This window comes from Haemaphysalis longicornis, unplaced genomic scaffold (assembly GCF_048455015.1).
Source record: "Haemaphysalis longicornis isolate Haplotype H1 unplaced genomic scaffold, Haemaphysalis longicornis Haplotype H1 scaffold_12, whole genome shotgun sequence".
Taxonomy (NCBI): Eukaryota; Metazoa; Arthropoda; class Arachnida; order Ixodida; family Ixodidae; genus Haemaphysalis; species Haemaphysalis longicornis.
Window position 1 is genome coordinate 89892010 of NW_027526225.1, and position 24708 is coordinate 89916717.

General features: G+C 48.0%; 1 protein-coding gene across 1 annotated transcript in view; it reads right to left on the minus strand.

The window, feature by feature from the left end:
* Positions 1 to 257: 257 nt before the first annotated feature.
* The window catches only part of LOC144162978 (pancreatic lipase-related protein 2-like), a 38636-nt gene continuing 14185 nt past the window's right edge, over positions 258 to 24708 (minus strand). The window contains exons 6-10 of the mRNA XM_077693736.1: positions 21801 to 21932; positions 16908 to 17165; positions 12292 to 12406; positions 7067 to 7225; positions 258 to 357 (exon numbers count right to left, since the gene is read on the minus strand). Coding sequence (XP_077549862.1) covers positions 267 to 357; positions 7067 to 7225; positions 12292 to 12406; positions 16908 to 17165; positions 21801 to 21932 — 755 coding nt within the window. The 3' untranslated portion in view covers positions 258 to 266. The remainder of the gene's footprint in view (positions 358 to 7066; positions 7226 to 12291; positions 12407 to 16907; positions 17166 to 21800; positions 21933 to 24708) is intronic.

A 24708-nucleotide genomic window follows, 5' to 3' on the forward strand; every position in this document is an offset into this window, starting at 1 on the left:
TGTTCTTTGACGGTGCCTGCTCCTGTAAAAATCCCAGTAGGGATGGGCAGTATGCAAAAATATGGTTTTTGGGCTACCTGTACTCCGTGCTATCTGACACAAACGCTCTACCCTGGATCTGTTCTCGGAACCAGAATTTCTTGCGCGAGATTCGTGCACAAATTACAGAAGCCACCACATGGCCCTCTGAGCTGCAAGCTCTCATCACCCGCTTTTGGAAAGAGTAAATAGGACATTGAGAAGACAGTAAAGCTAAATGAGTTTTTTTAACAATCTTTTATTACGATAGGCTTGTTGCTCGAAATTTCTGTAGTACCACTTGGGGGACACAGGTGGAACGATGGCTCAACCGTGTCGCTGGAACAAAAAAGAAAAATTGTCTTCTTTGAGTTTCTTTGCAATGCTACGTCTGCAACTAGAACAATCCGAGGGACAGCCACACAGGATTGCTGCGTATTTCACAGTTGCAGTCTTCAAAAAAAGTCTTACTAACAAAACACTAACCAATACCTGTCACAGTATACACTAGGTACTTAGTGCTTTTGATTGATTGACTGTGGGGTTTAACGCGCCGACGCAACGCAGGCGATGAGGCGCGCCGTAGTGGAGGGCTCTGGATTAATATTGACCACCTGGGGATCTTTATCGTGCGCCGAAATCTCGTTCACACGGGCGTTTTTGCTTTTCGCCTCCATCAGAAAAGCGGCCGCCGCGGCCGGGAATCGAACCCGCGACCTCGTGCTCAGCAGCGCAACGCCTTAGCCACTGAGCCACCACGGCGGGTTACTTAGTACTTTTCCTAACTGACCATGCATAACGTAGTAAAAAAATTTACGCGCGACAGTGTGGATCCGCTGAGCGCGCAGTTCGACATACACACATTCAATACGAACTTATCACATCTAGACAACCAACAAATAAATTGAGCAAGAAAACCAACAGAATGTACGAGGACGGCGAGTATAACTTAGTAACCTCAGAAATACATCTGCTCTTTTCGCTTTTATAGCAAGCAGCGGAAAATCCTCTCATGGAGTCAGTGGGCTTATAGCAAGAATCAAATATTTTAGCGATAATTTTAAAATCGTGCATTTCAATGTGAGCGACAACTCAGCATGTGGATTTGCAGAAAACTTTTAATCGTGATTTGGAGTGGAAAAGGGGCTGTAGTTATGGTGTTCAATAAATTCATAGAATTTCGTTACCATCAGTGAATGTTAGTATCAAACAAGCAGCATCGACCAAGCGCACGGTCTATACTGGTAACGATAGTATTTAGGTTTTATACTTAGTGGAAGGATCTGTTCTGAAGTTCGTAAGGAGTTGGTAAATACAGCCCGTTACTAGCTTTTTACTAGCATTTTTGTTAGGAGTGCAGACGCAGCTTTTATTGGTTTAAAATATTGGCTGATGGTTGAGGGAGTCAAGTAATCGATTCAGGGAGTCAAGTAATTCATCGACTCCAATAAAAGAGGGGTAGCTAAATCTCGTACGGTGTCCATGTCATTCGTCCATGGCAGTCCCGCATCTAGCACTGTTTTGTTTGTTTCAGATGGACAAACGACTAACATTTTGCAAAGTCAGCGGACTTATTTTTCTTCTGTCCACGAAGCTTAGGATCCTTAAAAATAATTCCGCATTTTATGTAAAACTTTCCCAATCGTATAAGACCCATTGAAATTTTATTAGCCTTCCAAGAAAACATGACACGAGGCAGCAGGACAAGACGAACCATGGTTGACGGTGAATTCACCTGTTTTCTAGGCGGCCACGACAGACAGAGCAAGTCTACGTGCACCGCAATGCTTCGTCTTCGTCTGCGGGGTCGATGCACAGCATGGTCCGATTCGTCGTTTACGCCCGTTCTACATGGGGCGAATTTCGCTTGCGAATTCGCAGCTGCGGCGGCGCTCGTGAACCAAAACGATCTATTCTCGTTGCTGTGGCGAATTTCCAAGGGTTTGGAAGAGTCGAACTTCTCTTGTGAACGCCGCTGAGCATTTGGCAATATGTCGCAGCAGTGAAAACAGGAAAATACATAGTTTTGCCGCACGGGCGGCGCCGCAACTGCGAATTCGCAGGCGGAATTCGCCCCATGTAGAACGGGCTTTGCGATACGCACGAAGCAGCGCGCCGCTGTTCCTTCCCTTAACGTACAAAATAAACCAAAAATAGTGCAATGACCACCCTTACATATTTTGAAGCGTCGATGTAATTAAAGCTTCCCCAGTACTGCGAAGGACGACGTGATGAAGGCTTGTCAGAAGAGAGTGGTCGAGACAGAGAGAGAGGGGGAGCTCTTTGTTAAAAGGATTGATTGATTGTAGGGTTTAACACGCCGACGCAACGCAGACGCCGTACTGGAGGGCTCCGGATTAATTTTGACCACCTGGGGATCTTTAACGTGTACCGAAATCTCGTACAGACGGGCGGTTTTGCTTTTCGCCTCCATCAGAAGAGCGGCCGCAGCGGCCGGAAATCGAACCCGCGACCTCGTGCTCAGCAGCGCAACACCTTAGCCACTGAGCCACCGCGGCGGGTCATTGTTAAAAGGAGAAAGCCGAGATGTTTGTGGGAATTTCGACAACGACATGTTTTTGTTTTTACTCCTGTATAAGGGTGCAGATTTGTTTTATAAATACATTAGGGGACACGGACACCGTCAAGCTGCTTCTGTTGGTTTTTTTTTTTTTTTGTCTGAGCTGCTGACATCTGTATTATGGTCCCTATAAATATCTGTATTTTGATGTCGAGTAAACTTGACTTGACCTGACTTGACTTGACCTGACCTGACATGCTACTCGGCGGGGAAAGGGGGAAGGGCGGAAAGAAAATGCCCGCACGATAACAGGTCAGAAGAAAGGGGACGAAATTTTTAAATGAAATGCTAAAAAATCAGGACGTTCAGTTTGTGTCAGTATGTTGATGAAGCAGTCTGAAGACTCCGCTATTCCAAATTCGAAATAATTTCGGTGACGCCATTCTTGTAAACAATAATCAAACCAGGCCGCCAGTGCTCTGCGTTGCCAGGCACGGTGATGCTTTGGAAAGGACCAGAGACGGTTCCGTTAAAGCAAAAGCCTTCGTTATAGTTGTGGCATCGTGCCTGATAAAGGAAATCTTCCTCCAATTACACAGTTTCAGGCTCCTGCTATACTCGGTTACAACTCAAGAACGGCACCACCTCATGTAGTGTATCACTCCGCCAAAGCGCCGGACCTGTGACGTCAGTGCGCGCGCGTTTTGAAAGGGGTTTGCTATGAATGCGTGATATCGTCTGCCTTGTCTCACGCAGTTTGTTTGTCGTCACTGGAGTCGTTTATAAGCATATTAAGTCCAAAAAATCACGGGAACGGCTCACGCCATGTTCAAAATATTCCCCGGCTACGGTGATAAGGCACAGCGGCAACTTCCGATGCCGTTCTTAAGTTGTCACCGAGTATAGCAGCTTAATTCACCTTCCGTCTCGTTTCCAGCAGCACCTCAGTGGCCAGAAAGCCACTGAAGCAATATTTGGTGTCCGCTGTCATTGGCGAAGCGGTGCAGGCATGTGACTTTACAAGAGGTATGTTCGTGAATTGTGAAGCAGTCGTTGCGTTACGACCTTTTGTAGCGTAAGGCCGAGGTTGAGCGGTTTCGCGTGTGCCGTGAAGGGCCGTTCTGCGCAAGCGCGAGAAGCATTGGATTGATTTAGATCGGATCGGATCGAATTGGCTTGGCTTGGATTGGATTGGCTTACTTTGCATTTGATTTGATTTCGATTGGATTGGATTAAATTGGATTGTGTTGGATTGAAATCCAGTCCAATTGGAGTACGGGTGCTGAACCTTAGCTTACGTTACGTATATATCCTGGCATAGCCGAGCTAAGCCACTGCTAATTTTTTTACAACTGCCTTCGAGTCTGTGAAGATGGTTCATTGGTTCGGTGGATGGCATAGAATATAGCGGAAAGCTTCCTTGGTGGCGTGATGCTCAATTGTCATAGAACCCGCCGCGGTGGCTTAGTGGCTAAGGCGTTGTGCTGCTGAGCACGACGACGCGGGTTCGGTTCCCGGCCGCGGCGACCGCTGATGGAGGCGAATAGCGAAAACGCCAGTGTGTTCGAGATTTCGGCGCACGTTAAAGATCCCCAGGTGGTCGAAATTAATCCGGAGCCTTCTATACTACGGCGCGCCTCATCGCCTGTGTTGCGTCTGCGCGTTAAACCCTACAATCAATCAATCAATCGATCAAAATCAAGTGTCATAGATGGTGCACTGCTATTTCCTTTTGAAGGCACTCGCAGTCTGCAGAACGGGCTTTAACGGTGGACTGTTCGTGGAACATAACTTGCACAAGCGTAGATTGATCAGCAAACAGGCCAGTTTATATTATGGTGTAATTTGGAGAAATCTCAGATTGCTTAATCATTAACAGCCACAGCGAAATTTGTGTGCGTTACGGCTGGCGCGAAGACCGGCATTTTCATGTCGCTGTTATCACCAATTTATCTGCCAGTTATCGCACGTCCTCAGTTCCGCCGGTTGCGCCTGTGACAGCATCCACTGCGCAAGGTTTTCCGCTCTTTGAGGCGAAAGCCACAGACGTCTTTCAAAAGCGAAAAGTGGCTGTCGTCAGTGCCAACACGAACGGTACCGAAATTGGCGCCGCAGTAAAGAGAAAATAAATAAATAAAAACATCATTCGGTTCGACCTCCGTGGGCTCGACTATTTTTCGAACCCGTGTCGCCCGAGCAAGAAGGAGCCAAGTGCCTCACCACTGATCTAAACCGGTACTTTTTAGGGGCGAGGCCCCGTGGGAACTGGGGCATTTGGCGGCTCCTGCAGTCATCGTCGTGGTCGTCGTCTCATGTAGTCACGGTAGTAAAACACCGAAAAACTCGTGTACACCTCGCGCTGGAACGTAACGCGTGCTAAAAAACCACCCTGACCCTCGTTTACGCCTCGCGCATGAGCGCTTCGTAACGCGTACTAAAAAAAAACACCCGGACACTCGTTTACGCCTGGCGCTGGAGAGCTTTGTGCTTCAAAGACAAGAGACTTTCACAGAAAATCTGTATACCTCTACCACCCAACGGTTTCATCTCCGTCGGCAAAAACACCAAGGCGCCAAGAATACACTTATACACTGCATGCTTCGCCCCTCCCCAGGTTTCACGGTAGTGGAGATGACCCGGGATTTTTGTTTACAGCGTTCTTTAACATAAAACATTTCCTCTGCATGGACATTTTGCATTTTCCTTTCTTCAGAACAGACCTGAACTGAGTGGCAGCAATAACTTTAGAGAAACCCCCCCCCCCCCCCAAAAAAAAAAAAACAATGTTAGAAGCGGATATTTTTTTCCGAACAAACAAAATGTCTCCTGGGAAATTTTCTTGTTGGCTTACAATAAATTATATCGCAAATGCATGCTGTAACAATCCTCAGCGGCCTAGAATTTCGGATTTATTACCTGTTTCTGACATTGCAGTCAACATCACGTGACCAAAGAGTATCTACAGATGAAACACGCTAGTATGCCACCAACATAACTAAACGGTATTTACATGTGAAACAAGTTAACGTGCTGTAAGCCCATAAACGGTATTTACATGTGAAACAAGTTAACGTGCTGTAAGCCCATTAGTGGGTCGGCTTTGTCGTTAAAATTCTTTAAAGGAGCCATGAAGACAAAATACAAGTTGGGTTTATTAGAAAGACTGCTTAGTCCCGATAACAATGATACCAATATCATCGCATTCTTCGAACAAATAACGGAGATATTAAAGAAAACGTGTGAATCAGTCGCGACCCCCTAGCCAATTTCCCGCAACTTTTCTATGACGTCACGGAACCTTGTTTGTGCGATTGGCGGCCGCCTAACTGACCTGTCGCGACGACACATGACTGGACGTATGTAATGGGGCCTCTAGTTCCATTTGAGCGCATCACTTGAATGCTAACGTGCAGTTAACGCACTAAAAATTATGTTTTATTGTTGGCCCGTATGACGTCATTTTTACTCATAACACGTCACTGTGGCGCGAAATTTGAAAATTTTAAATACTTCTTGCTTTTTTTTTCATTAAAAAAACATCTTTTGTGGCTATAATGGAGCTGAGTGAGATACTGAATCCTAGTTATTTCAAACTAAACGATGTTGTATTTCCTCTTCATGGCTCCTTTAAGCGTGGTCAGGCGTTCAACCCTCGCGAGCCACTCAGGAATGGGGTCCTCTACTCTCCGCGCTTAGACAAATTTAGATCTATTCGCTCTCTTGGGAGCCCTGCCACGTCGGCCTCGCGTCCGCATCGCTGTGGAGCCAGGCCTTGCGCGAACTCCAAATACTGATCATACTCTGGAGGCCAATCAACTTCACCACATCGAAAGGTACATTTTCCCATATGGCATACGGTTTTGAACACGAAAGTGTTATTCCGGGATTCGCCAAGATTTCACTGACGTCCTATCCATCGCGTAAATGACGACAGGACTACGAACCCAGGAGAAACGCCAGAAAAAGTTTCATTGACGCGGAGGGTGCTGCCGTCCACGAGAGGTAAATCGAAGTAGTGCATCATGACGCTAGCGAGCGCCGACAGTTGGCGTAAGCTGCGTCGTAGCGACGCCGACGGGCGAATTTCGCGAACTTGAGTGATTTGGTGCGAAGAGAAGCGTCAGCGGGAAGCAGAACGCGTTCGAGCATACACGGTTCAAGCTAAGAAGTCTACCTCTCGCGTTCCACAGGCTGAGCTCGTCGCAACGCAACCGTCTGCCGTATACACGCGACGGAGCAGGACCGAAGTGTTCGCACCTTTGCTGAAGCGACCGGCTAGCAGGACGTCGCTTGCCAAGAACACCCACAAGACAGCCGCTGACCTTCAAATCATGCTCCTTTCGCTGCAGATTTCGCTGCACATTTCACTTTCGTTTTCTATCGATTTTTATGACAGAGGAATCAGCCACAGTCTTTTTGTCTGTCGTAAATGCGGCAACCCGGCACCCTGCGGGTGAGGAACTGCACTCACCTCGCTAATTCATATATATGATCACGGTGTTCCTCATCCGTCACTCAAGGACTTACCTCATCGGTCGAACGGAGACCCGCACCAAGGGAAATCCGACAACGGAAAATATTTGGCTACTCCTGTACTCGAACTGCACCTCGTTGCTCCTATTCAGCCTCGCAGTGGCTGTCTTCACCAGGAACGTGTAATTTTTCTCCGGCTTGAACTCCATGCTCCTGCGCGGAGACGATGGCGTCGGACGAGCAGTCAGTCAGTGAAAACTTTATTACACACCAGTCAAAAAGGGAGCGTTAGGTGCTCCCGCCCCCCCATCAGTCGGCCGGTATCCCTTGGGACTTGGCGGCTTTTAGGGCGAGACCGATGTGTGTCGGACGAGAAATTTTACTTTAGGCCGTGTCTAGAGTGCCGTCCGACGGTATTATAAGCACTCCACTATATCGACGTCCACCGGCGTTTTGTAACAAAATTGCCGCGTCTGGCACTACATCGCTCTAGATAACGTAAGGCTAGGGAACCTAACCTAAACATAACATGATCTAACGCACACAAAGAAATCGTTTAAAACACCAAAAACTAACCTAAGCCGTGAAATTATCGTTCAATTTAAATATGAAAAAGAAAACCCGAGGCAGAAGCCGGGCTCGAACCACCGTCCTTAGGATCAAGACACTTACCGATCCTCTACACTGCAACGACACACTTTTTTCTTTATTACATGGGAGAATACGGGACAGTACGGGGACTACATAGTCAAGCAAACAAAAGAATACGCTGAAGTTAGGAAAAGCACATATACATCAAAATTCAGGCAAACACACACAAGCGTTCAAACTAGGGAACCAGTCAGATGGTTGGTCAAGCGAACTATACACACAATGTACAAATGCCACAGTTTCTCGGAAATATGACTTTGTTGATCTTGGTGGCTCAGCATGCCTATCACATAAGCGACATCGCCACAGTCTGTACAAACCAATCAACACAAACATGTCATAAGGTGGCTCACCAGGATAGGCGAATGGCAAAAATCGGATTGAGAAAGGTGTAATATCCACGTCTTTTCTGACCGTTCGCTGTAAGACCGCGGGGTATACTCAAAGAAGTGGTTCTTTCGCTTCTTACAGGCTCGGTTTAGCCTTGAGTACATATTTAATGCTTCGCGCGAGTCTATTTCCGATGCCCTGGTTTCTGGGCTTTTTCCCAGATCGTGTTCCGTACCTCCAGTGTCCGAGCCACGATGTCCTCAATAGAGTGTGCAAAATGTGAGTTCCGCCAGGTGTTAAAACATTTCTCTTTAAATTACGCACTGGCACGCTCCCTGTTAAAACTTTGATGAAAGACCGGGTTCTGTTTAGAGCTTGGTCGACAGACTGTCGGCTCCGTTCTCAGCCAGACACAATTGATCACTGTTTTGTAGATTGCAGAGATGCTGTCTTTTTCTGGGACAACGACACACGATTTGGCCGGTGCTAGCCTATAGTCTGAAATATTCGAATTTCGTTGGACGGCACTATAACTATGTCTGTAGCGATCAGCTAGAGTGCCGTCACTCTAGACACTGCGTTTATTTTAAGCTTCCGGTAAATTTAGACAAATACTTTAGCAATTTCCCCAACATTGACCATACTCGTCAACTCATAACAGCTGTAATGAAAGCACAGTGCTCCCGCATGCCGGCAGCTTGAGCGTATTTTCTTACGTCCATGAGCGAAATAGAAACGTGAAAGAATGGCGCAATACAAAGTCAGGTATCGAAGCGCACACGCCTGCTGTTTTTGTTAAAATTAAGCTTATTTCAGGAATGTATGGGAAGTGCAACCTGGGCAACGCGCACCTTGAATGCGCAACCTGCAATGCGCAACTTTAAGGGTACCTGAATAGTGTTCTTTACAAAATATACTGGAGAGGAATGTAACTATACGTCTACGCGATTCACTTTGATACCCGCCTTGCCATTATGGGCATTATAGGAAGAGTATTATAGGAAGAGTATGGGAAGAGTATAGGAAGAGTATGATTATAGGAAGAGTAAGATTATAGGAAGAGTATGATTTGCAAAAGTTACTGATTGGCTTTCCATTTGGACGTTTCGCTGGCTGTTCAAACTTTGTACGAAGCAGAGACACCGATAATATTGGTAGGAAAGCAAAAACTCTTTTTATAGATGTTGGGAGATTAAATAATGCGCGTTTTATTACATTTTCTCTTCTTTCGAGCAGGTGAAGTTTGTCTCAGCTTCCGTCGGCCAAGTTGGCCGTTACTAAGCACCGTTTTTACTTTCACGCAAGCCCCCATATCCATTTTTAACCGTTTTATTGTTATGTTTAGGTTGAACCCCTTTAAAGAGACACGTACCGGGGACCAGTTTCTGTCTCTTATATGAGATGTCTCTTATAAGCAGGGAACCGTGTTTTCACTTACCAATCAGACCCAAGTTCAATGTGGGCACCGTATGACTAAAATAAGCTCAAAAGAATGCTACAGCATGTTGCAAAAGGCTCATTCTAATTTATGTTTGGCCCCCAGAATTTATGAAACAGTTCTGAATCTTTGTTTGCTTCATGACTGTATTTACACTGTTTTTTACAACCGATTCTTCAAGCTTTCTCTCTTTTCACTGTTTGCGGAAGATGAATAGTATATGTTGAGTTCACAAGCCTGATGAATAGCTTCTTCCGCTGTGTGCTTCTTCCGCTGTGCGCTCAGGCTATTCATTATGCCTGCAGGACTCAACATCTGCGATGCTTCTTGATTGGGAGCTACGCGAGTGGGAGAGCCCGCACGTGCGGTCGCGCTCCAATGGATGGCAGTAAGCTACAACCACTTCTGTAAGTTGCATTTCCATTGGCAGGGCTTCTCATCGCCGTTTCATAGCTGACTGAACCACTGTGTGTTTGCTGAAGTTATGATAACTAGCGACTGCAGGCGTCTGTCGTCCACCTGTGTTTCCACAGTGGAAGCAACTGCAATTAGTGGCTGGTGGCACTGCATCTGAAGTTAAAATGTCTGTTACAAGCGAGATTATTGATTAAAGTTCAAGAATGACTTGTCCCTTATAACCAATCTTCTACATCCGATGTCTGTTATAAAAGAGGTCAATTTAATGGGAAAGATAGGGCAGCTAACCATGTGGGTGAATAGTGTCTCTTATACCCATTTGTCTCTTACATCCATGTCTCTTATAACGAGGTTCAACTGTATTGAGGTATAACTGCCCCTTCGACGGCAGTATCAGATAAACTGTCCGCAATTGACCTGGGTAGACCGTGAATAGCAATATTTTCACGCGCATGCTTGCACAAATTTCAAAAACAATTCCGATTATTTATTATTTTAAAATATTAAAATTTTAATATTTTAAAATACTGCTGTAATTCTTAAAACGTAGCATCTGGGTTTCCACGATGCTTAGGTCGGCTCGACCCGGTTGAATTGCAGATGAATTAGCCGACATAAATTTGCACGCAGTGCGCTTGCTTAAAAAAAAGAATAGGCATTATGTATTTTTTTAATTTCTCTTATTTATACGGCGTAGTTTTATTACCTACGAATGTGAACAAACGCACGCTTCTATCGGGGTGTTGCTGCCCTTGCCGTATTTTCACAGCCACTAAAACGTCTTAAGCCAAGCAAACCCCTAGTTCGGCTGACATCGCCACTTACAATAAAGATCGTTCTCTCTCTCTCTCTCTCTCTCTCTCTCTCTCTCTCTCTCCAAACAAACCACAAAGCTGACTATTGCCGCAATTGCAACTTTACTATTGCCGCAATTGCAATCCTGGCACGCTATTGCAGCGCCAACTTATCTAGTTTTCTAAGAAATTATACAAATTCCAGGCCTTTTTCCGGCGATTTCTCCTCACAGATGCAATTCAAAGTGGCGGAAAAATAGAAACAATAAAAATGAAGAAAGCTCATACTAACGCAGACTTGAAGGTAGCGAAGCTGTACGCAACTTTGAAGACGTTCACGCAGGTTTAGGTCCACAATTGCAGCCGATTTTTGCTTCTTCACTGCCGAAACGACCTTTACTCCATCATTGACGCTATAAATGCGAGATTCTTTCATCTCTACGGAAGTGATAATGATTGTACATGCGCTTGGAGGGGCGTACGCTATGACGTGTCTTTCTCGCTCCGGGTAAGTGTTGTCACGATTACGGGGAACGCTGGCGTTTTTTTTTTCTTTTCAATCTCGGCCAATCTCCCACAGTGAGTATACTTGGCTTGACAAGCGTGCGCAGGGGACGCTGGGCGGTCGCCGCGAGGGACGCACACACGAGCGCTTGGCATGTTCTTGGTTTTGTTAACCGCAGTGTCTAGAGTGCCGTCCGACGACGTTCAAATACTTAAGACTAGGCTATCGCAGGCCGAGGCGTTCGTCGTTGTAGTGTAGAGGATACGTCTTATCTTCTTGATCCCAAGGACGGTAGTTCGAGACCTACATTTGCCCCGGGGTTTTTTTTTTTTCGTCTTTAAATTGAACTATAATTTTTATGGCTTAGGTTCTTTTTGGTGTTTTAAGTGATTTCTTTGTGTGCGTTAGGTCATGTTATGTTATGTTTAGGTAAGGTTGCCTAGCTTTGCGTTATCTAGAGCGATGTAGTACCAGACGCGGCAATTTTGTTACAAAACGGCGCACGTTAAAGATCCCCAGGTGGTCAAAATTAATCCGGAGCCCTCCACTACGGCGCGCCTCATCGCCTGCGTTGCGTCGGCGCGTTAAACCCTACAATCGATCGAATTTTGTTACAAAACTTCGGTGGACGTCGATATAGTGGAGTGCTTACAATACCGTCGGGCGGCACTCTAGACACGGCCTTTGTTAACTTCCGGGAGGTTACCGCGAGGCCCACGCTCACGTGCGCACGCTCGGCAATTTCTTGGTAGTATTTTTAACTGCGCACATGAAAAATTACGATTTGCTAAACAGCTTCGCTGTTAAAACGCATCATTCAACACCCAAACACAGCGATGCAATACCGCGGTGCAGGTGATACGCGTTAATAATATATACTGAACACTGTGGTAACTACCTGCCCAAAACGCACGAGAAACAGCAAGGTATGCAGTGAATTTATGCGAAGTCTTGAGGATGGCTTGAGTTCAAGGACCGGAACTTAGAGATTCGAAATATAGCAACGAAGAAAATAACTCGTAGCACACTTCGACGTTCGTTTGTTATTTGTTTGTTTTTTGTCTTTTTAATGATCATATTTTTGTCGTGCAACTGCTTCCTTTCTCTCTATTTCTTAATCTGGAAGAAGAAATAGAAGCCATGCCTTTTGTTGATGTTCACTTGTTTCTTGAGGCTCGCATCCCGGAGATAAAGGAACCCCTCGGCGTTCCCTCGTTTTTGCCTTTTGCCCGTGGTTACAGTGACCAAGTACTGGTGCGCTAAAAGAGAACAGAAGAAACGATTCAGGTATATCAAAACACGGGCACTGAAAGCCAGCATGCTTCAAGAAGCAAGTAAGCATAATATATGTACGTGCGCGCGCGTGCGTCCGTGCAACTGATCTGCACAAAAGAAAAGTTTGGAGCTCTTTTTTTGGCGATGGACTCGCTGTAGAGAAAGCCTTCTGCCTTCTTATTGTAATCGTCAGAAAAGGAGCAAGGAGATTATGCTTTGACGTTGTGTGAAGTCAAAAAATTCAACTTATGGGGTTTAACGCACCGCAGGTATATATACATCATGCGGCTATGGGGCGCGCCGAAGTGGAGGGCTCCGGATTATATTTACCTCCTAGGGAACTTCTTCAACGTGTGCCGAAATCTCGACACACGGGGATCTATCTTCGATTTTCGCCTTTATCAGAAAAGCAGCCACCACGGCCAGTATCGAACCAGCGTCCTTGGGCTCAGAAGCACAGTGCCTAAAGCGAGGGCCGCATGAAGCGAAGTTGCGGCAAGGAGGCGGAATAAACGTTTATATAATAAATTTAGTGCAGATGGGTGGCCGCATCAGTTTAGGTAGCCGCGTGCTTTGGTGCTAGGGTGACCCGCTGGATGAGGTTTTGCTCGTCCTGCAGGTCCGAGATGGTCAGCGAGCATTCCCACTGCTCGGGACTAGGTGACGGGAGTGGGGATCCGGGTGGTGTGGGCAGAAGAATACGAAGTGGGGGGTTGTGTCTGGGGTGTGGCAGTCAGGGCAGCTGTAGGTGAAACGGCTGGGGGAGATGTGAGACAGCATGGTGCCGTTGTAGTATGTATTTATTTGGGGACGTCGCCAGACGCGGGATTCTTCGTTTGTGAGGTGCAGGGTGGAGGGTATTCTCGGCGGGTGTGGTGATAGTGCGCAAAGATATCCAAGTAGGTGGCTGGTAGTGGGTGTAGCGTGTCTGTCAGGGTGTCCAAGTCGCCCGGCCTCGTCGGGAGTGCCCGGTAGTGGAGTTCGCGGGCCGCAGCGCGGGCTGCTTCGTTCCTGGGGAGGGAGGCGTGACCTGGGGTGAGGTCCATACGATGGTTACGTTAGGAGGTGATACTACGGCTTGTCGAAGCTTGAGGGCAGGTAGAGGAATTCTTCCAAGGAGGCATCTTCGACAGGCTTGCTGCGAGTCGGTGATAATCGTGAGGTAGTCGCACGTTGCTGTATGCATTGCTAGGGCTATTGCCGTTGCTTCCGCTGCAGATCAAGGTAGGTAGTGGTATGTGGCTGCAGTGTAGTGCCGTTGGTGCCGGTGACCGCTAGCGTCGTGGTCGATGACGGGTATCGTTGTCGATGACGAGTGTCGTTGTCGATGACGGGTGTAGCGGGTGTCGTTGTCCGATGAGTATTTCTTGTGTATAGCGAACGCGAGCGTTGCGACGTCCTTCTGTTGTACTATGGAATGCGTGTCTTGGGATCGGGGTTACTTAGATAGTGGGCTGGCCCGTATTTATGAGGTGTTATTGTATGCAATGCTTCATGAGGTTCAGGTATAGGACGGCCTAAATTATGGAGGACTGTGCGGCCTGTAGGGGTGAGCGTAATGCGAGAGAGTTGGCTGGTTCTTTGAGCTTCTGTGAGTTCGGAGAGTGAATTATGTAAGCCAACTTGGATGAGCTTAGCGGTGGGTGTGAAAGCTGTGAAAGCCGGTAGTCCCAGGGCTATCTTGTAGACCAGAAGGATGAGAGCATCCAATTTGGAATGCTCTCAGGGTCGGAGTTGGACATAGGAAGTGTCATACGTAAGCCTGCTGAGCAGTAATGCTTGCACGAGTTGACACATGTCTTGTTTTTTAGGACTGTGTTTGTGCATGCATATACGACGGATGAGGTGGGCGAGTTGTGACATAGTGGAGTGTAGTTGGGGTCGGAGTGCTGTTCCAGATCCATCTGCACAGAAGCTTACTCCCAGGATTCGTAATGTCTTCATTTGCGGGACGGGTTCCTGGACCTGAGGGTCTGGTGCCAGGTCTGAGGGTATTCAATGGGTATGTGCACGAAGGACGAGAAGGGCAGATTTTGAGTGGTGACAGGTGAGACCGCGTGGTGCGAGTTAGTTGATGATGGTGTCAACCGCTTGTTGTAAAGCGGATGGTTGGGTGCCGGATGAGCCTGTGGTGATCCAGAAGGTAAGATCATCCGCGTAGAGAGCATAATTAAGGCTAGTGATTTCTTAAAGCTGCTTAGGCAGATTTAAAAGGGTAATATTGAACAATAGGAGGGAGATAACGGAATCTTGTGGAGTTCCCTGGGAAGGTGTAGAGAATGTCGGGCAGGTCAGTGATCCGGGTCGGACTGCAGCATTTCGGTCGGCTAGGAATGCCCGTACATAGTCAAAAGTGCGTTGACCGCAGTGTTTGGTGTTCAAGCCATTGAGAATGACTTCATGGGTGACCTTGTCGAAGGCGCCACGAACATCTAAAGCTAGGGCTGCGCTGGGACAAATTTTGCTAAGGCTGTCTGTGACCTGTTCTTCTAGCTGAAGGAGGGCGTCTTGCGTGGAAAGGTGATTACGGAATCCAAACATGTGTGCGAGCAAAGGTCATTTTCCAGATGGCAGTGAGTCTTGCGTTGACCATTAGTTCCAACAGCTTGCCGAGACATTACGTGAGGGAAATAGAACGGATTTTAATGGGTGCGATCGGCTTATTGGGTTTAGGAATGAGATTAATGTCGGCTTGGCGTCATTGAGGACGGAGGGTGTTCGCTTGCTGGTGGTGGTCAAAGAGAGCTAGTAGAGATTCTTGAGCCTCATCGTCGAGATTTCGAAGGAACTTGCTGGTGATGCGGTCCCGGCCAGGAGTCGTATTTCTGGTAAGCTTGCTGAGGGCCTGGTGTGGTTCCTCGGAAGTGAAGGGTGTGCCCAGTGTGGCGTTAGGAGGACCTGAATATAGGACAGAAGTGGACGTGGTGTGGGTTGTCGGGTGCCTCCGTAGATAGTCACGGAGACAGTGGAGGAGTTTTCGGACGGTTAGATCGCTGTTTCGAATGAGGATATTGATTTGTTGAGTGGTGGTGGTGCGTATAGGCCTGTCACCGATAAGCGGATATTCCAGGTCTGCTTCGCGCTGAGGATGCCTTTTAATTTATTGCAGGAGTGCCAATTTTGTAGTTTGAGCGTGTGTACATACTGCACAGCTTGAAGGGTAATGCTGGTGATATATGTCATATGCTGGTGATATATGTCTGGAGGGTTCGGTTGTGTTTTTGTGTCTGCCACTGTTTCAACAGGCCCCCGCGGGCTGCCTTATATGCAGCAGACGGCTGTCAGCCTCCGGGTGTTTAGCAGTAAGTTGCACCATTTTTGTGTGTTCTTGGACTATGGCTCCTTGGGCTGTTGTCCAATCTTCAAGGTTATCTGTAATGGAGGGAAGTGTAGTTGGGTCCTTGCGGTATTAGGGGCAATTTGTGATTACAGCCTTCCCGAACGAGTTAGTCCGCGGGTAGCCGTTAGTAGTGATCATTGCCCAGGATTTCATGAGTTCGTTTACATTCCAGGTGGGTGACGTTGTTTGCAACGGTGAGGTCCGGGCAGGTATCACTGGAGAGGCTCGGACCCAGCCGGGTGGGGGTGGTGAGGTCGTTGTATAGAGTGAGAGCATTGTGCTGGGTAGCGTGTAGAATGGAGGCGCCTTTCTTAGAGGCTTGTGCGTAGCCCCAACTGTGACGTGCAGCATTGAAATGACCGAGTAGGATGAAGACTGCGGCAGGCTTGTTTCTTAGCGTCGTGCTGGCAACAAGGCTTCCATCGCGTGAAGTGGGGTTGGCGGAGGATTGTAAACAGGGTATATACGCTTGGTTGAGAATGTCTATAAGAAAGAACCTCTGTAAAAGTGTGTGTGAAGGGGGAGGTGAGGTGATGTTCTTGCGCGGCAAACGCCGCCAAGTGGCGTGTTTGCGCCCCTTCTTCGTCCCATACGGGCCGCGCTTTAGCCACTGAGCCCCTGCGTAGGCCAAACTAGGTGAAGTCGGCTAAGCAATACAGAAAAAGAGAATTTACCACTAAGTCTCTGCTCGGTATTGTGAGTAGCGAAAACAGTCTCTCCCGTGCCCTCGAAAGGCTCTGCGGACGGCTGTGATCTCTTGTATGTCGACCAACCATTTGTGCTACTCGCGGCTACTCCTCCCTGCCTCTTCCCCCTCTTCCCGTATTTTGGTCGCATGGCCTTCACTCAGAAATAGATGATTACAACAACAACAATAACAACAACAATCACGTGCAAATATGTTAGCTTAATTCCAAAAAGGCTCCCATCCCGGACTCACCCCACCGGCCCACGGGGAAGTTCGCGTGTACTGATAGCAAGGCGTTGCACTGGGCTAGTTGGTACATGTTTCAATGGAACAAAAAGCAGCGGTAAACACAGGACACAGAAGAACACAGGACACAGCCAGCTTGTCCCGTCGTTTTCTTCTGCGTCCTGTGTTTACCGTTGGTTTTTGTTCCATTCAAGCACCGAGAGTAGCTCACCGCAGAAGGGCCTGTGGGCGTTGGTGATGGTGTACATGCGGCGCGACTCGTTGCCCTTGAACCTGCTCCACTGCACGGCGTGCTCTCCCATGACGGCGCACCTGGAGCCGTCGGGCCCGCAGTCGGCGCACTGGCCTCGCAGGTAGGCGTCGTACGAAGGGCACTCGAAGGCCAGCGGCTGGCAGTGCTCGTTCTCGATCGAGTCCAGCATGTACTGCACGGCGCGCTGATGGTTGCAGCTCACGATGGCCCGCATGCCTGTCCGGGGACGGAAGAGAAGACGCGGGGCCGCACATACTCGTCGAAAGCAGCATCAGCGAATTTCTCTACTTCTAAAGCGAATATTCAGTGCAATAACACTGAAACGCGGGGCTAGATAGTGACAATTTATGACTAACTTGAGCGCACAAAAAAACGAGGACTGAACGAATAAGATTCCTTTCACATGTGGGCACCAGTACGTCCTTAGAGTTTCATACTAATGTACACTAGAGGGACATCTGGCGCCACTGTCTAGGGGAGCCGCGCTTCGGCGAGCGTACCCATAGAGTGTACCTGCCTGGCGTCATGTGCCTGGCAGGTACGTTCCACTTGTCCTTGGCATGGCTCAAAAAGGAGCTGAAAAGTTGGCTCTGGCTGCAAAAAGAAGCAACAATATTACTGTAGAAGGTTCGCCAAATTTGTTTTGTTATCATAAAATTGAACCTCCAAAAAAGATTAATTTGTCAGTGATTATGTACAAACTTCCTGCACGATGAACAAGAAAAAATGTTACCCTCTTTTTGTTGATTTTGGCTTCGACACAAAACAGAAGCCATGTGGCTATACTCGGTGACAACTTAAGAACGGCACCGGAAGTTGCCGCTGTGCCTTATCACCGTAGCCGGATGTTTCTCCGCGCGGCGCAAGTGGCGTTACTGGGAATATTTTGAACATGGCGTGAGCCGTTCCTGTGATTTTTTGGACTTAATATGCTTATAAACGACTCCAGTGGCGACAAACAAACTGCGTGAGACAAGGCAGACGATATCACGCATTCATAGCAAACCCCTTTCAAAACGCGCGCGCACTGACGTCACGGGTCCGGCGCTTTGGCGGAGTGATACACTACATGAGGTTGTGCCGTATTTGAGTCGTAACCGAGTATAGCTAATCCAAGTAGGCTAGGAACGTCACTAGCGGCAATGGCACCACCCAGGGCGGCCCGCGACGTCATATATTGTGAAACTCTATGAGTACGTCGGTCAGACGAGTAGATGCATAAATGTAAGGCTTAGAGAACGCATGTCCAGCCTTAAAGGTCAGCCATACACGCATCTGGCTGCGCATTGTGCGCAGTGCCCAACAAAACATTGCGAGCCGTTGTTTGACCAAACCACGACGGAGTTCCACCACCATGATAGGGCTACAAGAGAGATAGTGGAGGCCTGGCAAATGTCGAAAATAAAGGAAACCTGCATAGGTCAACCTTCAGTGGCCCTTTCCGATAAGGAAATTAAGTTGTTAGACGGCATGAGACGATGTAAGGTGCTTTTTTCTCGTGTTTGTCAGTATGACGTGATACGTGCACATTCGATCATGCGCGGGTGTTGTCGGAGAGGGTATATATGTGGTGAGCGATGAATAAAAATCCAGTTAGAAAACTGCGCTGGTCTTTGTGTCTTTTTTCGTTCAGTACTGATTTTTTGTGCGCTCAAGTTACAGTAATGAAGCTTTAGCGCTCTCACTGATGAGTCTGTAAAGTGAAGACGCCCTGTAGGAAAACCAACTTACACAATGGATTTCAGCAAAGACACATTAGGCGTCTCAAACGAAAAAAAAAATCCCGTGACCGGAATAGAACCGACGTTATCCGACCGCACTACCCCGACGTGGTCGAAGGGGTTGGGATTTTGAACATTTTCTTTGACTCAGGTTGCATGGGAGAACGTTTTAGATGTGACTGCATCTCATTCACTCGCCTTGACCTCCCATACGGCGTTGTTGTCCGTCCACACCCCTCCCCCATTCTCCTCAACGCGCGAGCTGCGCTCTCCGCCGCTCACCCCCTCTCCTCTCCGATAGCGAACGCTCTCTCGCGAGGAGCATTGGATTGGATTTGATTGGATTGGATTGGATTTGGATTGGATTAAAGTGGATTGTGTTGGATTGTGTTGCGTCATAGCCGCGCCACGTTGCGTCATAGCCGCGGTCGTTCCAACACCGGCCAAAGAAATAAAGAATACATCATACGCGTTCCTCACACGTTTCACGCAATTAGAGAATCAACCCAACGGAAACACCAAGTGAACCCCCAAGATGCGTCGCATCTCCACAGGGTTCCCCTAGCGGGAAGGTGGGGTAATTTTTTTTATCTTGAGACGGCCACTTTTTTTGAGGCACTTGATGTGCCTTGGCTTATCATCACCACAATCGTTTTGTGAAACCCACTGTGTAAAGTTGGCTTTCTAGCAATGCGTTTCAGCATTTTGACGCCATCAATGGGGCAGGGAAGGCTTCGCTTTAAAACATGCCGCGTCTGTCACTAATTCACTTTCCCTAACGTAAAGTGACCTTATCATAACCTAACATAACATAACGAACATAATGCAATCATTTAAAACACCAAAAACTAACGTGAGCCGTGAAAATTATAGCTAAAACTAGAGACGAAAAAAAATTGGCCGCGTATCTGCTCCTTTCGTTGCAAATGTCGCAGAAAGACGTTAGCCGACTGGCGCCCCTGCCAAGTATATGCCTCCCTTCTCTTTCCCGCTCACCTCGATAGCACGCTAGAGGTTTGCTTAAGTCAATTTAAATTTACCGTGGTCCACTGCTCCAGGTCGGATGCCTCGATACCAGCGCTGCCGTACGGCGGAGACGCGCGTTAATCGAGGCACCCTACTACAACGTTTATAGAACCACGTTGCCCTACTCCACGAGTGTTGTATACGAGCGGAACGTGGAGCCTATCTAGTGGAATTTCGTGTTGCTGTTGCCGTTTGATTTTTTTTAAATGCCACTAGGTAGCGCGGGCAACAGCAGGCGACGGTTTTCTGCCGTTGATGTATTATTTCATTTGCTATCGCAAAAACCAAGCATCCATTATTTTTTAAATCAAGAAACACTGCAAATATTCCTGATGTATTGATTTTCTGCCTTATATTTGCGTAATGTCCTGTTCTTGTTAAAAAATGTTGACAAGTATGGATATTCACACCGGACTTAGACGTATGGATATTGACGTCGGACTTTGATGTTTAGATTTGGCTGTGGGTATATAAGACTATTGCGCAGCTTCTGTTTCACTTGGCCGGGTGGCTGAATTGAGTCGCAGACAGACAGACAGACAGACAGACAGACAGACAGACAGACAGACAGACAGACCAAGAAAGACTATCGTCTTTAAAAAGAGGCAACAGCCAGACTAGGACTACCGCTCTTGGTATCAGGAAGGTAAGACGCAACATCTATGGCACAAAGTCAGGCGCCGTAGCATAGTTTCAAATATTCGAATGTCGTCTGACGGAACTCCTGCAGCTGTGGCTGCAGCGCTGAGCTACAGCGCCTTCGGACGGCCCTCTGGACACTGCGTTCTTGAAACGACATCACCAGGTCTGATTTTCACGTGCACGCCCCCGTAGCCCCCTGTATACATGACGCCCCCCAAGAAGACGCGCGCCAAAATCGCTCTGTGCGATCGCATATTTTCTTTATGCCTGCAGTGCGGCCTTACCGGCGTCGTAGCATTTCACACGGGGATAATATCAGTTGGAAATGCGCTTTCACGAGTACGCGTACACTCTTTTTCTCCTGTAGTGCTAGTGCCAGATCGCAAAAATGTAGTGCGAAACGTAATGTTACGCAGACTGACCCCTTTCACTGTCTTCAGTTTGCGATATTAAATGTTTGCCTTATAAGTTGGCCGTTTTATCTAAGTACATGCATATCGACTAACTGGTTGGCGGGCCATCTTCTTCGGTACACGGCAAAGTGTGCGAACGCTGTACGTAGCGGCTTGCCTCCTTTAGTGCACTTCTAACAACGGGAACAGGACCTCGGCCTAATACATTTATGTTTTGCGTGGGATCAAGCACAAGCCTACTCCGTAATTACTTTACTAGAAGAAACGTTAGTGCTAAAGTCTCTCCTCTACCAGGTGATCGTGTAACAGTATAATACTAGCAGTAGCAACAGACACAAATGATGGGGGTATACCGGCAGCAGTCGTGGTCATAGCAGTAGTAATCATACAACTTTTAACAGAAGTAACAGCAGTGATCGAGAAGAGCTCAAGTGCACAGCCTCAGCTAAGCCTTAACTGTGAGCATCAAGCCTCAACTGTAGCCTTCGGCCTCAACTTAGACTAGAGAGAGAGAGAAAAAGTAAAGGAAAGGCAGGAATGTTAACCAGGCTACGGCCTAGTATGCTATCCTGCACGGGGGAAAGGGGAACAATGAGGAAAAAGAGAAAAACAGAAAAAGAAGGGGAAAGGTACGGACAGAGCGTGGAGTGGTGTGCCCAGCGGTAGGACACTAAAGACATTGTCTAAAGTTCAGACAGCTCGTAGAGAGTAGTCTTGCGCTACAGTCTCTTGTGCAATTCCGTCGTTTTGAGGAAACACAGGAGCGCTTTTGTCGCCTTGTCCGCAGACGACGGAGAAGGCCAGTAGACTAAGCCTCAATTGTAGCCCTAGGCCTCAACTTAGGCTAAGCCTCAAGTGTAGTCTTAGGCCTCAACTTAGGCTAAGCCTTAACTGTAGCCTTAGGCCTCAACTTAGGCTAAGCCTCAGTGCAGCTTCAGGCGAGGCGCGCCTATAGCACACGTTTGTGGAACCGCATTCTACGCCCCAGGAAAATGCTACATTCTATCGCAGAGTGCTGCAGTAACATCAAGTCTTGCAGAGTATCCCACCTTGGATCAGGCCGTGTGTGAAGAATTTGAAGAAGCGATTCGCCGTGTCACATCCGGGCATGTATTCGCCGCCATTGGGGTAAAAGTCGACGTGGCCCACCGCCTCCTCCATGCCGAGGCCTTCGCTGAGCCCTGCGATGGAGGAAGACGGAATAAAAAGAATTGGCCGCGTATCTGTGAAACTATCGGCCCTGGCCTCCAAAGAAGGCACCCTGGACTAAGGGTGCTTGGAAAAATAAAGTTAATTTCCTTTCTTCCTGCAAAAGTTGTGGGAAGACGATAGCCTTCTGCCACCCGTGCCACATAGCACCCTCTCTTTCCCCCTCTCGCTCCTCCCGTGATAGACGCAATGGAGGGTTTCTCAATTCAACTCGAATTTCCCGCGCGATTATGATGGTGATTAGAGGCTTTCCTTTTGTATCAGGGCGTCTGTTGTCAACAGCAGACTTGTCTGTTTGGTTCAAATTACTTGTCCTGCCAGTAACAACCTTTATCAGTTTGCTTCCTCCCTATCCTCTCCCTCCACGCCCAACGGCTCTATGAACTTTTCTATTTTTCTATTCTATTCTATATTTCTATTTTTCTATTTCTATCTCTATTTTTCTCCCGCCACCCCACTCCAGCCGCCTCTTTGGCACCTCTATGGCTCTGACGTTGAGGCTCCTCCATGCCCCAAATCCCAAAGCCTCCGTTTCCTCGTCGTCCCGCAGCTGTCGTATATCTGCGCAGTTCATGACAATATGTGCCCTACGGCTTCCCGGTACCGCCATTTCAACGGATGGCGACCCCACGCACGATGTATCTGTTTTACATTTTGGGACGAACGTTAAAATGACGTAGGTATACCGGATTTACTTCACCGCGGGTACTTATATACACCATGGGCTTAGTAACCTTAATTTCAATCTAGTTTTGTCAGGAAACTCCAACCATATTTTTGTGCACGAGATTCAGTCCCTTGCCTCAAGTGTTACGGCGCACAGTAGGAGAGGGTGTGAACATGAGGGCCATGGAATTTTCGTTTGTCGCTGAGTTAGGGTCTACATCTAAAGGCAATGCACGTGAGTGGTCCAGTACCGCTGATGGATCCAGAAAAGGGTGGTACCCCCCCAAGTATACAATGCGTGCAACCTTTCAGGATACCCATCATGCCTTTTTTCCGGCTTATTTCCTAACATTTTAAAAAAATTGTCGTTTTCCTTCGAAAGAGTCAAACTGCTCCCCGTTCTTCATCGACTCTTGGCTTTCCTTCCTGCATTATCAATTCTACCTGCACACACATTATAACGTAACTTTCTCCGCGTGCCTATGAAACACTAGGCGTTCCATAGAGTGAGGCGTGCGTGTGTTCGCGCGTTTGTTTTCTTGTTTTCGATACCCTTACATCGAAATTCCCCACGATTCACGTGTCTTTGAAGCGCGAGACGTTTTTTAGCGCGTGGCGTTCCACAACACGCCCTTCAAAGCAGTAGCGGAAGGAAACGAGCAGCAGCGCAATGCGTAAGAGACAGACCGAAGCCATTCGAAAGCGTAAGGCGGAAGCGGATCGCGAAGCGAATCGTGTCAAGCGGCAAAAGGACGCAACCCTTGGAGAACGCGAGGCGAAAGCAAAGCGTATTGGGTGATCGATTGGACATTCATGTCTTCGCATTCCGAACCCTTAAACGAGTACTGACACGAAATTTTTGTGTTACGTTTTAAACGCATAACATTTGTATAACTCACGATGTCACCCGTGCGTCGGCGTCCGCAGCAGCCAGCCTCCCCCTACACTATAAAAATAAATAACAGTTACCGGCGCCTGGTTTCGATCCCATGACCCTGCGGGCGGAACGCAAGGTACATGGTGCTCTACCCACTGCGCCACAAAACCGACACAGAATGAAAGGCTACGAACGCGCCTTATATCCTTGACTCATTCAAACTACGTCAAGAAGCTGCTGATACAACGCATTCACTACCTGTGGGCGGAACGCGAGGTACATAGTGCTCTTCCCACTGCGCCACAAAACCAACACAGAATCAAAGGCTACGAACGCGCCTTATATCCTTGACTCATTCAAACTACGTCGTCAGCGGCGTGCGTTGGCGACTCAGCGGCGTGCTAGCGGCGTGATAGCTGCGTGGTGTACACGTGATAGCACCAACTCCCCAAACACTAAACGTTAACGCAATACACCCACCCCCTATGCGACGCATTTACTCGAGTCCCCCTCGCGGGGAGATGGGCCCATTTTTTCACAAATCATCGAATGGCACATTAGATTGTCTAACGCAGCATAAATAATTACTTACTGCTGCGTTTATTCATGTCAGTTTCGGTTTCGGTGAAGCGAACACCAAGGCAGCCGTGACGGGAATGCGCATTCGACGTCACTGTCCTCGTCGCGCCACAACCGATGCCAGTCTGAGCGCGCGCGCGCGGGCCAGACCGCACCGACGGGCCGTAGTCACACGTGACGTCAGTCCCAAAAACTGTGACGTAATGCATAAGGCGGAGAAGCACGCGCCAATAGCACCGCGGCTGCCTTGATATGTCACGGGAGTCCTGACGTCGGCCATTTGGGTCGGAGCACAGATGACGTCATGAGCTGTATCGATGACGCGGATGAGCCTTCTCGTGCGCGCAAGGATTAAAATTGATTTAAAATACGTGCTGCTGAACAGTTAGGGTTTCAACTTCCGAGGGGGTATCTATCTCCATATGCAAAGGAAGCTTTTTACATAATTAGCTGAGCTTTGAAATTTCGTGTCAGTACTCGTTCAAGTGCTTAGGTTTTCTCGGACTGTCCTCGTACCGTGGGTTAGTTGCGGTGACACCACGTGATTCCAAAGGGAATGAGTCAGGACCGTACAGGAAGTGTGTTGCACGTTTCGGGTTGAGGACATCTGCTTGCGACGCCACACC